General features: G+C 35.7%; 1 protein-coding gene across 1 annotated transcript in view; it reads right to left on the reverse strand.

The window, feature by feature from the left end:
• Positions 1–3,407: 3,407 nt before the first annotated feature.
• LOC107292679 (transmembrane protein 68-like) overlaps positions 3,408–17,911 on the reverse strand; it is a 25,235-nt gene continuing 10,731 nt past the window's right edge. Inside the window, exons 4-6 of the mRNA XM_029285197.1 lie at positions 12,860–12,920; positions 5,409–5,548; positions 3,408–3,512 (exon numbers count right to left, since the gene is read on the reverse strand). Of these exons, the coding sequence (XP_029141030.1) occupies positions 3,408–3,512; positions 5,409–5,548; positions 12,860–12,920 (306 nt within the window). The remainder of the gene's footprint in view (positions 3,513–5,408; positions 5,549–12,859; positions 12,921–17,911) is intronic.

Raw genomic sequence — 17,911 nt, forward strand, 5'->3', positions numbered from 1 at the left:
CCCTGAGTCCTGTTGGGAGAAGGGCGGCATATAAGTTCAATAAAATAAATAAATAAATAAATAAATGGTGTTTCAATTGCCAGCAAGACTCAATTTTTGAAGCTTTCATCTCTGCCAATTCAAACATTTAATGTAATTTGTATAAAATTAATGGGGCTTGACTTTGGTATAAAAATATAAATATGCATAAATATATTTTTTCAAAAAACCATTTAAATGTGTCTATAAATCTACTGCTTATTTTTGAACCTCAAGCTGGAGAGGAGTATTTACATCTTTCTCTGTGTTTGGAAATGTGTTGCTTAACATTAAACTCTACCCTTTTGTTTTACTTGATGAAAGATCAAAGGAGTGTGGCTCCCTGAGCTGGAAATGAATACCTGATGACAGACTGCTTAAAGAGGAAGTTCCTTTTCATTTTCAAAAGCCTAGCACAGAAGTCAACTCCTGAAAGATAGTCTACAAAATGTCACCAAGGGCCTAAATTATAGGTAAAAGGTGTGTACTCATGTGTATATGCAAAGGTTTGTGGAAGAGGTGTGTGTGCATGTTTGTGTTATTCTAATGGTCTGGCAGTTCATCAACGTTCGTTTGTTAGTATTTGTTTACTAAAAATTAACTAAGAATGTTAATTCTTCCCTATATGGATTTGGGCTATTGAATATTAGTTTTTGTGTGCTCATGGAATTAAATCTTTTTGAGATTTTCTTTTGTTAATCCTTTGACTTGATTGCATTGCATCTAGAAATGCTTAGACTTGCAACACAGTATTTGTTTGCAGTAGTGATGAATATCTATAACTCGGGTGTAAGATGAGGGTGAAGTTTCGTTCTCCAAACTTGTGTTGGTTTCTGAACGTTTCATTACCAGGGCAGGAACAAATAGCTGAAGATGTTACCTAGCCTGGTAATGAAACGTTCAGAAACCAAACCACAAGCTCGGAGAACAACCGACCCTCACAGTATTTGTTCCTAATGTTACCGGCAGATCAATTGGAAAAATTACAGGTAATCCTTGGTTAATGCCTGGTTACTTTGTGGCCTCTTCTGACCATTGTAAAATGTCACACAAAAGCCCCACAGTCATGTGACTATATTTCAGGTATAGGCAACTCATTCAATTTACAACCAGTTTTAGTATTCCATAGTCATGTGCCCTGATTTGCGACATTTTTTTTGCTGTTTTCTGTTAGTAATGCCTAATGCACATACCAGATTTACTTAAGGACCACAATGCTTAACAACCACAGGGGCTCACTTTACAGCCATCATTAAAATGGTTGTGAAATTGAGTCCAGTCATCTAGTTGATTATTTTGATGACTATCCTGACTTACTACCAAAAGTCCATCTGTGGTCATATCAAGGACTACCCTGTATAGGGGCACAGTATATATTCCAAAAGAGTTCCATTTAGAAAAAAAGCCACTGGAACTTTATGTTTTAGATAGAATATCTGAGTTTATTCATAAATATAAAGATCAAAAACATGACTAAAGAATAAGTCCAATTACTAACATTGGATCTCCAAAGAAGCCTCAATAAATACATTCTCTTACAAACCCAACTTCAGTTTTCAATGAAACTAGCTTGAGATCATTTGTTTTCACACAATTATCTTTTATTTATTTTAGCTTTTTTATTCATTAGCCAAAATATCTGCTTAAGTCCAATCTTAAGACTATTTGCACAACCCTCTACATCAGAGCTATACAAGTTGTAGATGGAAAAGGGCCATATTAATAAATTAAAAATACTAGCTGTCTGCAAAGAAATAGCTGGTATGTCAATTACAGGTAGCCCTCGCCTTACGACCACAATTGAGCCCAAAACTTTTGTTGCTAAGTGAAACATTTATTAGGTGAATTTTACCCCATTTTACAACCTTTTTGTCACAGTTGTTAAATGAATCACTTCAGTAGTCAAATTAGTAACACAGTTGTTAAGTGAATCTGGTTTTCCCTTTGACTTTGCTTGTCAGAAGGTCGCAAAAGGCAATCACATGACCCTGAATTTTGATCACGTGACCATGGGGATGCTACCACAGTGGTAAGTGTGAAAAACGGTCATAAATTACTTTTTTTCAGTGCCGTTGAAAATTTGAATGGTCACTAAGTGAACTGTAGTAAGTCAAGGACTACCTGTAATTTTCCGGTGGCCGGTGGAGCAGCAACAGAGCTGGCGTCATTGGTGAGGCCTGGAGGTGTTGGAGACATTCAGCAGTGTTTCTTTGTGGCAATAGTGGCAGATCCTTCCTGGTGGTGGTAAAATTATTTTTTTATATTATTAAAAAAATAGGACTGATGGGCTGCATGCAGGCCATATCTTGTACTAGCCTGCTCTACATGCTTACCCAGACAGACCATCAGTTTGAATAGGGTTGATACAAACAACATTTCCTAAAATTTCCTTCCACTCAAAATACAGCACCATAAAAATTTACTTTGTTAAAAAATGTCTGGTGAAATATTGCTTCAAGATAGCCTACAAAGATTGCCTGCTTCCCAAAAACCCTATGGTGAAATTCTTTACCATTAAATATATATTGACAGGTCCACTCCAATACATATTGCAGTGAAGCACAACACAAATGGCATCTTATTCAATATAATTTTAATATTTTTTTAAAAAATATATTTCTTGGATTTATATAGCTGCCTATCTTACATTAGCAGTTCTGGATGGCTTACATAGTTTAAAAACAATAGAGTAACGAAATGTACAGTATAAACAGCAGCCAAGAAATCAAACCAGTCTAAAAAATATTGATTAGTGTGATTAATGAATCTAATGAAATGGTTGCATTATTCAAATTCATATATTTAATAAACTCACAGAGTAATTATAGAAAGCAAAGAAACACAAAATATCCCCTAAATTCAGGCATTCTACCAACTCATCCTAATTTAGCATTGCTATGATTATGTTTATGTCATTCAATTATAGCAAATATTTGTTCTAATTACACTCACGCTGTTTTTCTTTGACAGAATCTGCCTTTTATCCATTTTGCACACATAAAGATGAGCAGTGTCTAAAATCTCCACCATGATTGCATATATGTAGTGTTGCATTAAATGAATTTTGGATCTCCTTCTAGGCAACTTCTTCTCAAATTGTAACTCATACTAAGTCTAGTATTGCATCATTCACTAATCATGACCTACCTGTAATTACTTCAAAAGTTTCTAAGTAACATTTCAACCCTGAAACACCTTGTGAAAAGCTACTCGTTCTTTTTTCATGCAGATGAAAAATTGCATAATACTTTATCCTTTCTTTGCCAGAAAAAGTATAATACTAAATTAGATATTAACATACATTAGAAATTTTGATATCCTGTATGATTCTGAAAATCATAATTAGCAGTATGCTGCCTCATTTGGCCTTATCGTTACATTTGACCAATTTATTCCTTTTTCTTTTCTTTGTGAAATCTTTCCAAAAAAGCCCGACAGATGCTTCCAGGAATTTGCTGATGTTTTCTAATTAATGAATGGAGTGCAATTTGGGTCTGAAAATGAAAGTAAAGGAAAAGGAAAAAATAATAAAACATTTCATTATCACAATTATGTTGGTAATAAGGATTCACTAGAAGAATAAATTATATATTTATGAAAGCTACATCCTGGGACTCTCAAACCCAAGTACCATCTTGGATTTGTTCTGTGTCCCCAAAAGGTTTGGAACAAAGGGAGGCATTATATAAAAATATAGCTGCTGTTTAACTTTTTTATTCTCAGAGAAAAATATACAGGCTAGGAATATCTTGAGAAATGATATGTGCTCCCTCCAATTCCCCCATCTAGACTATAAGGTCTATCAGATTACTACTCTTCTTTTTTAATTTTTTAAAAATAAAGCTCTTCTATTCTACCACCCATTACTATATTAGACCAACACAGTAGAGTCCTTCAAGTTTTGGGGTTCTGCAATCTCCCAGGATTTGAAACGGACACCTAACTTCAGAGCCATCATTAAAAAGGAGCAACAAAGAATGTTCTTCCTGTGTCAACTCAGAAAGTTCAGGCTGCCCCAGGAGATATTGATACAACTCTACAGAGGAATTATTGAATCTGTCGTTTGTTCTTCTATAAGTGTCTGGTTTGGTATAGCAATCAAACAGGACAGGTACAAACTCCAACGGATAGTTAAGACTGCAGAAAAAACAACTGCAACCAGGCTGCCTTCCACTGAAGACCTGTATATTGCACAGGTCAAAAGGAGGGCTAAAAAGATATCTACAGACCCTTCACATCCTGAACCTAAACTGTTTCATCTCCTCCCCTTGGGACAGCGCTATAGGACATTGCATGCCAAAACAACTAGACACAGGGACAGGTTTTTTTCCCCTTGTGCCATCAATTTGCTAAATCTCACAATCCTGTCTAATGTCTATATGTATTTATCCATGTAGTATGGCTGTATTTATCCTTCTTATTACCCTCTTTATTCTCCCCTCTTATTGGTACTATAATGTTGAGGATGATTCTGTGGCTTTGCATGTACACTGAGAGCTTCTGCACTGGAAACAAATTCTTTGTGTATATAATCACACTTGACCAAATAAAGTATTCAGTTCAAATTAATAAAACAAAAAAACAAGCTGTCAATCGCCCCACTGGGTTAGACACCAAAAGAAACTCCTGGGATATTTTTTTTTACCAAGAGTATAACTTTACTGAATATTCCATATGGGTACAGAAATAGAAAAAGCCAGTTCTAATGATTTTGCGTGCACACAGCATAGGAACACTTTCCCTTTCCCCTCTGGCCCTCCCATTGGCCATTGTCCACTGATCATTTGCACTTACTTTGTTTTGGGAATGGTCTCTCTGCCTCAGACAGTTCCCAGCCAGTGACCTTGGGGTGTTGGGTCTGTCTCAGGCTTCCGGTCAGCACACTTGCATTCCAAGTTTCCCTCCCAGGCCCCCCTTGCATTCCAATGCCTTCCCCCCCTTCCCGTTACTGTTGAAACAAACTATAGAAATTGAAAAAAATAATAAATAAAATAAAATAACAAATAAAATAAAGGTTTATAAGACACAATAGCTAGAATTTACCAATCCATTCAAGTGATATACAAAGTCATATAAAATATTTTGGCTGGTTTTATTTGAAGCTATCTGTTTGTAAGCACCCACCGTTTTAAGGCTAATGTCACTAGGTGTAATTTCCAGGTTACAGATTAGTAATACAGGAGAATGGTCATTACTAGATTTTACTTGCGCTGTTTTGAAAATACGAAAAGAAAATAATTTTCCAGGAATAATTTGAATTACATTAGTCTTATAAAAAGCTATGAGACATTAAATCAGTGTAATAAATTAATTTAAAATACAAATATTTTTGAAATTTTTTGACAATTAAACAGGAATTGAGGATGTTTGAACTGATAAACAAATCATACCTTGGCAGCCAATTCCTCAGCAGTTACATTTGGATTATACAGAATGGGTTCTCCAATGTAAGTACGAAATTTGACTGGAAATCCACCACACACTGGAAGGAAAGGGATTCGACTATATTCATATAGCCTCCTAGCTAAAGCTGCTGTAAAAGAAAAAAATAAATAAAACCAAAACTTAATTTGAATCTGTTAAAATATCTAAAGCACATGTTATTGGAATCACTCTATAGAACTATAGTTGCTCTTCAGCTGCAATATAGCCCACAGCTATTCATTTAAATAAAAACTATACACACCTACATACCGTACATACGTGCACACACACGCACACACACACACACACACACGTGCACACAAACACACAAAAGGAAAAACAATAAAATTATTAGGGGAGTTTATCATTCCCTAAAAAGAAGAGTTCAACAAACTTCACTGTTTCAGCTGGAGAACAAGGAATCTGTATAGCAGATTAACATGGGAGAAAAAATTGCCCTAAGAGGCCATGGGTTGTATGTTGGCTAGTTATTTCACAAATGGAAACGTTTCATGAAGAACCTTTATGGACATTGCGCTTCAGCAGAAGCTGGGATTCAGCAAAAGATATTTTTTTTAATTAATTCGTTCTAAGTTGTTCAGTTTTGCATGGTTCACAGGCTGCACCAGTCAGATAGAGTAGGGATTTTTTTTCCAAAGGAAAAGGAACCAAAAACAAAAGGGGCATAGAGGGAAGACTGCTTCTCTATCACCTTCCTCAGGCAAAGCTTAATTCACCTGAATGTAGTGAATTTCTCTTTGTTGCATTAGCATATTCGCATGCCTCTATCTTTAGATTCAAAAGGCAAAGTATTTTAGCTAAATATTTGATTACACTGGAAATTAAACTAAATTGTAATTATGGAAATACTCTGCAAAGGGGAAAAAAAATCCCACAAACAGAAATGCACATATTTGCTTATTCTAATATTTACTTTTTTCAAAATATGAGAAATTGGTGAGGTATTTAAACTGCTGTTTTTAAAATAATTATATATATGCTTTCACATTCAGCTTAAGAGTTCTGTGAGAAATAGAATCTGACTTTAAGGTAAGATCAGTTTTTGTGACTTGTTTGTGCCTTAAATCATACTTTTTTCTTCAAAGGGACTACAAGAATTATACATTGGCCTAGCATTGAGAATTCTATCTCAAGAATATAATAACCCTTCTCTACTTGCTTTTATTTTATTAATATACTTTATGATGGAAATTGCCAATAGCAATTCTTCTAAGGCAAGGCATGGGTTCAGCTTCTAGATTTTAGTAATTTTAAAATTAAAAATGTAATTTGAAAGATCTCCAGATAACATCTGGAGCTGTTGGTACTCTTATGTCTGAGAATGCCCTCCTTTTTTCATCACATCAGATTATCTGCTATCAAAGTGTGATCTTTACACTGAGTTACTATTAATAAAGAAGCAGAAATTGAAAAAGTTAGGCAAATTAGGACATTTCAGTGACAGCAACATTTTTTTCAGCAGTAATTTATAATTGAGAAATATCAGTAGATTTGGTTACTAGGAGTAGTATGTACCAATATGATAAGAACCACTGGTCTATCAGTTTAGCCTAATATAGGTTTAAAAAATACCTGTCTTGACAACGTTAAAACATAGAATCATAGGTTGAAAGGGACCGTGGAGGTCTTCTAGACCAACCTCTGCTCAAGGCAAGAGACCTTATACTATCCTGGTCAAATGGTTGTCCAGTCTATTTTTGAAAACCTTCAGTGATGGAGAAACCACAGCTCCAGAGGGTAAGCTATTCATTAATTAATTGTTTTTTACTGTCAGAAAACCTCTCCTTCTAGGTTTCATTTTTCTTTAACAAGCTTCCACCCATTATTTCCCTTGGGGTGCTTTGGAGAATAAGTCAATCCTCTCTTCTCTGTGACAGCCCCTCAAGTACTAAAAGACTGTTATCATATCCCCCTTAACCCTTTTCTTTCATAAGTTAGACGTACCTACTCCCTCAACTGTTCATCATATCATTTAGCCTCCAGACCCTTTATCATCTTCATTTCTCTTTGCAGAGAGGAAGGAGTCTTTATGCAGTTTCTAGGGTTTTTGAATCGTATTTGTATTTGGCAACCAGATGTGGATGCAGTATTCCTAGTGCAGTATAGAGCATTATTATCATTTCTCATGATCTTGATGCTATCCTTCTGTTGATGCAGTGTAAGATTGCATTGGCCTTTTTGGAAGCTGAAGCACATTGCTGTTCATACTTTAGTGGTGATCCCCTAGGACACTTAAGATTCCTCTCATAGTTACTATTGTTGTACTATTTTATACCTATGCATTTGGTTTTTCCTGCTTAAGTGCAGGACCTTACTGTTCTGCACTTAACTAAACTGCATCTTGTAGATAGGACCCAATGCTCAAGTCTGTCGAGATAATCTTGAGTCTATCTTCCAAAGTGTTAGCAATTTCCCCCAGCTTGATGTCATCTGCAAATCTGATGAGTTCCCCTTCTATCCCTTCATCCAGGTCATTTATGAAGATATTGAAGAGTACTAGGCCTAAGACAGAACCTTGAACCTCCAATGCAAACTTCCCTCCATGTAGATGTACCGTAGTTCCATTCAGGACTACATACTGGGTGCAGTTGATCAGCCAATTTGAGTACCATCTGGTGGGTGGTACTGTCTATCCTGCATTGTTCTATCTTACCAAAAATAGGTTGTGGTTTACTTTGTCAAATGCCTTACTAAAGCCCAAGTATACTGTGACCATCGCATTTTGCTGGTCCCATAACTTAGTCACTTTATCAAAGAAGACAGTAATGTTTGTCTGGCATATGTTTTCAACAAATCCATGATGGCTTCTAATAATCACCGTATTCATTTGTAAGTGCTCACAAATCCTTTACTTTATTATCTTTTCCTGGATTTCCCCAGGTTTTTCATATCAAACTTGTTGGCCTATAATTTCCTAAATCTATTTTTTCCCTTTTGTAGATTGGAACCATATCAGCTTTTCCAATCCTCTGTTACTTCCCCTGTGTTACAGGAGCTTTGAAAGATTACAATCAGTGGCTCTGAGATTAAGTCTGCCAGCTCTTTAAGAATTTAGGGATCTGAACCATCTAGACCAAATGATTTATACTTGCCCAGGGTGGATATGTATTCAATACTGATTCCTCTCTACACTATTTTGACTTGTATACCTGCTCTATCTTCCTCGATACTGCTTTTGATAGGTTAGGCTATTTCTTCTTTTTGCATGAAAATAGATGCAAGGAAGAAATTAAGCAGCTTTCTCCCTGCTGCCTGTCACTTTCTTGCCATCTGCTCGATTAGTGGACCAATAGTGTCCTTGAATTTCTTCTTGTTCTTTACATATTGAAAGAAAGGTTTTTTAAATATTATTTTTGGCATTAGTTTCCAGTCTTGGCTCGTTCTGGACCTTATCTTTTTTATCTGACTCCTTGTAGATTCAAGCTATTTGCTGGTATTCTGTTTTGGTTATACTCCCCTTATACTCCCCTCTTTCCATTTTTCATATTTGGCTTTTTTGTATGGTATTTCTTGTTTTTCTTTGTAGTATTGTTTTTTGCTTGGGACTTCATTATCTCATTTTCCCAGTTGATGTCAGGTTAGTTAAAGTTCCCCTGTTATTACAGTGATTTTCTTGGCACACCTCAGCTAACTGATTAGCAAAAGTTCATCTATCCCTCTGGTTGGTTGGGTGACCTGCAGAACACACCTAGTTATTTCTTTTTCCTCTAATATTTACCCAAATATCCAGGAAGGCTTTCATCCCTAGTAATGTGTAGTTATTCCCTACATACATTTTGACATCCTCTCTTCCTACTAAGTTTCAGTAATAGCTACATCATATTTGCCCTCATAAACTAGAATTTCATGCTCTCCCGGTTTGTTCCCCATACTTTGGGCACAGGTATTCAGGGCTTTGAGCCCTTTATGGTTGATCCTAGTTTTGCTTCCTGTATCTCCTGATTTGTACTTGTGTGCCCCTTGTTCACCATTCCCTTTCTAGTTATGTTTTTCTGTGTTGGGTTTAGTCCTATAAACTAATATCCTTCCTCCTCCAGTTTTAGTTTAAAGGATGGTCTGAGCCAGTTGTTTCCCAAACACTTACTTGCTGGTCTTTGTGAGGTGCAATCTATCTCTCGTACAGCCCTTCCTGTACATAGTGTTATCCATGGTCTAGATCAGGCATGTCAAACTTGCGATGTCACGTGACGTCGCGCAACATATCAGGACTTTTTCCCCATTGCCGGCAATGGGGTGGGCGCGGTTTCAGTGTGATGCATCCGGCCTGCAGGCCAGCAGTTTGACATGCCTGGTCTAAATGGTACCATTCTTTAGCCAGAAATTTACTTCTACTATGTTCCCTCATTGGATGTTGACCTTTTTGTTGTATGTACAGATGAAAACACTACCTGTACTCCTACCTCTTTGGCTTTCCTACCTAATTGCTCATAGTCCATTGAAGTTGTTTTCAGACTCTTAGCTGTATCATTTGTCCAACATGAATGAGAGAAAGAGATAACAATCCGTGGGCTTGACTATATCTGTGACATTTTTAATCTTTGCACCTGGTAGACAATATACTTCCCTTAAGAAATTGTCTAGTCTACAGATTGTTGACTCTGTTCCTCTGAATATTGAGTCATCGATCACCAACACACACTTTTTTTCTTTGGGAAAGTCTGAGCTACTTTATTTCTTATTACTGGAACCTTACTTCTTATCACTGAAATATTTGGGAAAGTCTTTTCTTCAGCTGTCTATGTGCTTCCTGGGGGGGGGGGGGATATGAAATTGACTGTGCAGTTCCAGAGAAGGCTTGGGCTGCCTCCTCAATATTTTTGTTCTTTACGTGACATACTACCATTGCCCTTGCCCTTCCTCTTCATCATCCTTGCTTGGTTTTGTTTGGATAGAGACTTTTGATTTTAACAGTTCATCATATTCTTCATGGTCACTTTTGAAATTTGCCTGAACAGTGAGTTGAGTGGCAAATAAATTTCATAAATAAACAAGTGTGGGAGTATCAGGAGTTTTAGTGGCTTGACTTGCCTTGAAACTCTTCACCTTTTCTTCAAGTAATCTAACCAATTTATACTTATTGCATGGGTGATTTGAGTTCTCCATAGGTAGAAATACAAACATTGCATACACATTGCATGTAACAATGTTACTAGACTCTTTCCCCATGGCTTTGTTATTATTCATGCAAAAATTTATTCTATAGTTTGTTTATAACTCCAGAAGAGGCAGACAAATAGTAGTTTTTCTCTTGTGGCGCTGTTTATAAGTCCTCAAGAAGTAGAACAGAGTCTTGATAAAAGAAGTAGAAAACATATATAAAAGCAAATCAAGAAATAGGACATTTTTTATAAAAAGGGAAAAATTATTATACATATAAAAATAATAAAATGTAAAACATTTTTGTAAGATTAATATACTTTTGTAAGATTAATATACTTACAAAGAAGGGACCTAAATATGTCATCATGGACTTTGAAAACTCGGGAAGGCAGTTCAAGATGATGGGTGTTCTCACACTATTCTTTCAGTCAGTGAAACAAAAAAATACAAACTAAAGGAACTTTGCAATACTACCAAGGTAGCGTCTATCATGTAAACTCAATCAAAAAGATATATATGATGTTTTCTAAAGCAAACTGAAAATCTCAAAAAGGAGTAAACTAGAAAAGCTAATAAACTTTTTTAAAGGGGGGGGAGTAATAGCACAGCTGTGCGCAATTTAAGTAAGTAAAAAACAAAACAAAAAGATTTATGAAAGCAAAAAAGAACAAGAATTGGAAAGAATTGATCACAGAGAAAAATTAAAACAAATAGCTTATAATTTAGACTGGGCATAAGGAAAACTAAAAACAATGAGAATGAGCTGAAATTGTTGAAGTTTATTAAGAATAAAGTGGGCTTATCTATATATGTTCAAAATAAAAAGGGAAAAATTAATATACTAGGTCTTCAGTCAAGGCAGAAAAATACTAGCAGAAAAGCCTGCTACTGAATAGCTATTTTATTTTCTTCATCTCCAACAAAAGGACATGATCCACAAGGCCACTTAAAAAAACAAAAACAAAATTTAAAGAGGGTGGGCTGTAGCTTGAAACTCAAAGAAACATGGTCAGGGAATTTATTAGAAATGAATGTAAGTTTCTAGGGTCAAATGAAGTGCATTCTAGATACTAAAGGAGCTTGTCGATAATCTGATCAAGGTAACAATCAAGTACGTTTTCTGCAAGTGGTAACAAGCCAATCAGAAGCTTACCAACAATGCAGAGATTCAGATGATAGGACATGCACAGCAGGATGGTGGAGCTAGTAATAAATTTATTTAGCTCCTGGCTTAGTTAATACTGTAAGAACTGATAAATTGGGTCCGAATTTCACACTGCCACAAAAACTCTGTATGGAAATGCTACAACTAAGTTCTAACAAGACAGAAAGCAGATTAATAATTTATAGCATAAAATGATGGGGAGGTTTAGGGTATGGATGAATGAATAAGAAATCTGGGATGTAAAGAATTGATTAAAAGGACTGGAAGAAATTCAATATATAAATCACAAGTAAATAGATGTAGGAGATGATCAGGCTGAGACCAAGGGAGGGGTCAAACATGTCATCAGTCTCGAGTCCCTTTGCACCCACAAGGGATCTAAGTCCACCTTGAATTCTGTTGACTTTTATCTACCACCAATTCACTTTGACTGTAACTAGTTCAGATTCTTGTAGAGATGGTTAGCATGCAATAAACCTGTATTCATTTGAATCAACTTGGCTCCTGATTTCTTGCGCTTGACATACTTCACTTTGCTACATTTTTATTTCAAATATTGCTCTTTAGTTCCTGGCAATAAGCAGATAACAAGGTGTAGCAAATTGTAATAGGGTTACAACATCTTTTTGCAAGGCACTCTGGAGAGGCCTTGATGCATATCACTCCTGTGATTAAAAGCTATAATTATCATGCAGTTTCCGGTCCTTCCCTCTTCATTTTCCAAATACGGAAAAGGGTAAACAAAGCAGCTATTTTTTGCAGATCCTCTGACAATCTAAAATGCTCCTAAGTCTTTGGAATAGTGTGAAGCTGAAGAACAAACTCAGCATTTGTGTTATACTTCAAGAAAACCTCTTGCTCACCTATGAAGTACAGAAATAACTGTACCATGCAATACATTCAGTTTTTCTTTCCCAAGAAAAGTTTTTCTTCACCAAGTCAATTAAAACCACAATGAAGTAAAAATAATTATCATTCTATTACTCAACCATCAGCTCAGATTCCCAAAAAGAATGGGGTAGGGATCTGTTTGTGTCTTACACTCTATCTAAATGCTATGCAAAACATAGAGCTATAGATTGAACAACAAATAATTTTCAAATTAAAATATGCAGTATAATTATGCCTTACTTGATCGCCCGAAGATCCAATATGCTTCTCGAACATTTTGTGTATACATGGGTATAATAGGCTAAAGAAAAAGAAATATTTTTTTAAAAAATACTTAATTATATTAAAATCTAAGAGCCCTTCAGCCCCTATTTTATTTATTTATTTATTTATACAGGTAGTCCTGAACTTACAACAGTTTGTTTAGTGACTGAAGTTACAATTGGACTGAAAAAAGTGACTTAAGACCATTTTTCACACTTAGGACTATTTCAGCTTCCCTATGGTAATGTGATCAAATTCGAGACACTTGGCTACTGGCTTTTATTTATGAAGCTTGCAGTGTCCCAGGGCCATGTGACCACTTTTTGTGACCTGACAAGCAAAATCAATGGGGAATCCAGATTCACTTAGCAACAGTGTTACTAACTTAAGAACTGCAGTGATTCACTTAACAACTGTGGCAAGCAAAGTTGTCAAATGGGGCTCACTTAACAATTGTCTAGCAATAAAAATTTTGGACTCAGTCGTGGTTGTAAGTTGAGAACTACCTGTACTTCATATTTTGTAATCGCCCATTTCTCTTGTGAGTGGAGATCTGGTCAGTACACAATATCATCAATAAAATTAAACATTAAAATCAGAATAATTTAGAATTAAAAGTTTTAAAATTATAAAAACATCATTATAAAAATTTCAAAAGGTGAAGAATTGTTCCCAGAGGGATAATATGTGGCAGTTTTGAATGTGCATGAGAGGATCCAGGTTCCTCACCATTTTAAGCTACTCTTCGTGCAAAAGTTGGAATAAACATTAAGCTCTTGGGCACCCCTTATTTTGATACACTGAGCTTTTCACAGAGCAAGGTATCATAATTTCTTACTGATCTTGCTTAGTTTTGATGCACACACCTAACATTCATATCTTTTCTAACTCAATCTGCACTTAATATATGCATAATTATTATCATTGATTGACTCTAGTTTTTCTTAATATTTAAGACTGACCCTTCGGCCTCATAATCTTCATCTATGTGTAAAACAAATATAAGACTAGGAACACCAATCATAATGTAATAATGTCTGGTCAAATAATTTTATTACATTTGCAAAGCATATACATAAAAAAAAACCACACTAACAATCCAGAAAAAAGAGAGTAAAAAGAGAATAGGAATAAAATATTTTAAAAAAAGAAAGGAAAAGACAAATATATACAAAGAATGACCTCTGGCTTCTTCCAAGGATATGAATAACACTTTTTTTATTTCCCCTTTTCTTTTGGGGAGAAAATAGACATTTTGTTATGGTCTTAAAGAGTTGAACATAATGTAGTAATCTTTGAATTGTAGGTCAATCACCCACGCTAAATATTATCAATCAATCATGTAGCAAGATTATAGATCAGGGGTGTCAAACTTGCAACATCATGTGATGTGTCGTGACGTATCGCAACTTTTTTCCCATTGCCAGCAATGGGGTGGACACGGTTTCAGCATGACGCATCCAGCCCGCAGGCCGGCAGTTTGACACATTATAGATTATATCTTACACTTGTTTGTGCTCAATATCCATAATATACTTGGTTATTTACAGTGTTCTTTCTATGTTGTATGCATCTCATGAACCAGAATGCCTTTTTTTCAAGCACAAATTATAAAGAGAAACTCAACTAATCTGGAACAGACAATAATAAAAGCGACACTCCTTCTAAAATGGAAGCAATAATGTTGTCACCCTGAAAGAGTAGGGAAACTTTTTAGGGCCAATGGCACACAGGAATTTTGAAAATGTGCAGCAAATAGTTTCATAAAAGTTGCACATTCAGAAAATAGCCTACATATGGATATGACGGTCACAAAAAGGCCTATTTATTACAATGGAACTTTTTAAAATTGCAGCCTACAACCCATACGATGTTCTCTACAATCCTAGGTTTATTTCCTCACCATCATCATCTCCACCACCCCACTGCTTTGTTGAGAAACATATCTATGTTAAACCATCCAGTTTAACCACTCAGTTATTTGATAAGATGAGTGACCATATACATTTCTTTTTCATTTCTTTTCTAAGAAAAGTTATGAGAAGTCTAAACAAATTTCTGGAAATATACAATAATTGCCTGGAATTTTGGATTCATGGCATGCCCATTTGCTATTTGCTAAAAATATTGGTAAATCCTACTTAATTGTCTCAAACATTTCTTCTACTAACAAGTTAGTGTTTATGTATGCTCTTGCGCATGACCTCAGTTATTTCATAGGCCTCTTTAAGATGTGACTTAGTGGCCTCCGTGATTTATTGCCACACATGATAGCTCATTGGTTGTCTTCATTCTGTGCTTTCACATGAAGTTCAAGACAGCAACTCTCTTTGACACTCACCATTCAATCTCTGAAGTGTACTCAAGACAGAGCATCTATAATTTACTTAATCTTTTTTTAGGTTAAATCTGAGGTCAAAGCCTTATTACTGAAGTGTTGGATTCTGAGTGGAGTGTTAATTAGTCTCTCTTCTTATATTGGAGATTGGTTTTCATCTTAAACTTTCTTCTATAAAGTCATTTGTACCAAACAATAATCCAGGTTGTTGTTTTTTTCCTACGTGAACATATATTTCAGGTTCAGTGCATGTAATGTTTGAGCAGGGGGTTGGATTACAGTTCTAGTCTTCTTCCTTTCCATAAATCTTTGCTGTTTCAGTAACTTTCAATTGTGAATGAGCAATTTCTACTACTTAATGTGTTATCAATAGCATTTTCTAGGGACCATCTGGTTTCTTTAAATAAGTGTTACAGCACTCTCTTGTTTTTTATGGCCAAAATAATTTGATCTTTATTCAAAAATATAATCAATGTGGCACTGTCAAAAAAAATTACTTCTTAGTTTAAGAGCTCTTACTAACTATTCAGTTATTTTGGTTTAATGGTAGACAAAATCTGAAGATAAAACTTTCATTATCTTACTTTTTTCATGGCCCACAATAAGCATCAAATTTATGCAATAGGATTTAAAAGGCATTGCTTTCTTTATCTCTGAATATAAATGTATTATACAATTTCAGGAAATCTCCAGCCACTGCCTAGAACAGTGTGTTTTTCTATGTGATCTATGTGGTAGCTGATTGCTGTCATGTAATCCTTGCTGTTAAGAAATCCTTGCTGAAAGCATTGCCTTTGATCTTCCACATTCCCAGGAAGCCTCAATTTTGGCAAGGACTCCAGAGCATCTTTTAAAAAAAGAAGAAGCTAACATCAAAAAGTGTGCTATTCTGTAAAGGTTGCTCAGTAATCTTGCAATTGATCTTCTAGCCTTTTGCTGATTCTGATTTACAGTGCAACAATAATCACATTTTAATAAACCTTTTAATAAACCAACAGAAGGTTGTTTTTTTTTTTTAAAAAAAATTGTTTTTGGTTTTAATCAAACCTTGGACTCTAGCATCCATTACTGCTGCAGAAGAATTCAGCAAGCATTTCCTTCTGACACCATGTGTTGTTCATTTGTGAGAAAGCTATGGCATGGTAGAAAAAAGAAGGAGGGTAGTTTAAAACTGATGGGGTGGAACTACTAGCAGGTCATATAACAAACATTTAGACCAATTACAAGTACCTGATATTCCACAATTATATGGGAATCACATGGCAGGCAAAGAAGACAGCAACGTTTAAGTACCCTCAAAGGGTAACACAGATCCTGAATAGCCAGTGCAATAGGAAGAACAAGATATACACCATCAATGTGTATGCCCTGCCAGTCTTTAGATACCCTATCAGTATAGGACATGAAGGCTGCTGATGTAAAGATCTGGAAGTTTCTCAAAATGTATGGATGAAAAAGAGAGATGGAGGAATCTGGTGTCAATATAACTGCTGTGGATGAAACTCAGAATATTCAAGTGTACATCATATGATGACATTGAAAGATGAGCTCCTGAAAAAAAAAAGCCTGAAGCAGAAGCAGATATGCAAGGAAAATCAAGTGGAGGAAGTGCCATGGCAAGGCAAGATCCTGCATGGGATGCACCATTGACAGCTGAGGTGCTGACAGTGGGCATTTCTACCTGCATTGAAGCACTGATCACTGCAGTACAATAATCACTAAGCAATAGAAGCTTCCAGTTTTGCGTCATGGCAAGATGGATGCAAGAAGGCAGGGCTCTGCCTTCTGTGACCAATTTTGCCCTGCTGGGGGTCCTGGAAAGGGCGTAAAGTTGTCCCAAAAAGATGAAGAGGAAGGGTGCCTTGTTGATCACAGAGAAATGGCGGTCTTTCCGTTTGATCCAAGGAAAATCCTCTAAACTAGCAGAGGAAAGACCAGCCACAACTCTGCGGCCGGCCATTAGCCGCTGACAACTGAAGAACAAAAGCTTTAATTAGCATATCATAAACAGCATGTTTGAAACTGGGTGATTGATCTTTTCTTTACTATTTTACAACTAAACTTCCTGGGAAAGGCTCTCAAGAAGCTAAAAACCTCTGGATGTGAATGGAAGCGTTTTAAAAATTTTATGGGGGACAGAAACATACAATACTGAAGTGAAAGTAATACAAAGCTACAGTTTTGATAAATTTGAAAATTGGGATAATTGTTAAGATTTTTTCTTAAAAAAAAAATTATTGAGGTGAAATAAGAAATCAACCTTTTGTTTTAAGAGTGGGAAATGGACTTTGATTGACATCTAGTGGTGGATTTGAGTATAGCACAATAACTAGCCCCTTGACTGCTTGGTGACTTTCAGCTGAAGGGAGAACAGCTGGCAATAAAGGAAAATACAACAACGTATAGAGCTAAAACCAGAAATATTCCTGTTGGGTATTCTACCAGAGAAATACAATAAAGAGAAAATATATTTAATTATTCATATAATTATGGCAGCCAGGATTGTGTTTGCACAAAATTGGAAAGCACTGAAAGCCCCCCCAGAGGGAGAGGTGATTGGGAAAATACTGGAATGTGCAGAAATGAATAGACTAACAATGACGATTAAAGATAAGACAGAGTCAGACTACTATGAAATCTGGGGAACTTTTTATGATTGGCTGAAAAGAGAATACGGTTAAAAGATAGTT

The sequence above is a fragment of the Protobothrops mucrosquamatus genome, unplaced genomic scaffold (assembly GCF_001527695.2).
Source record: "Protobothrops mucrosquamatus isolate PMUCROS unplaced genomic scaffold, P.Mucros_1.0 scaffold1401, whole genome shotgun sequence".
In the NCBI taxonomy this organism is placed as follows: domain Eukaryota; kingdom Metazoa; phylum Chordata; class Lepidosauria; order Squamata; family Viperidae; genus Protobothrops; species Protobothrops mucrosquamatus.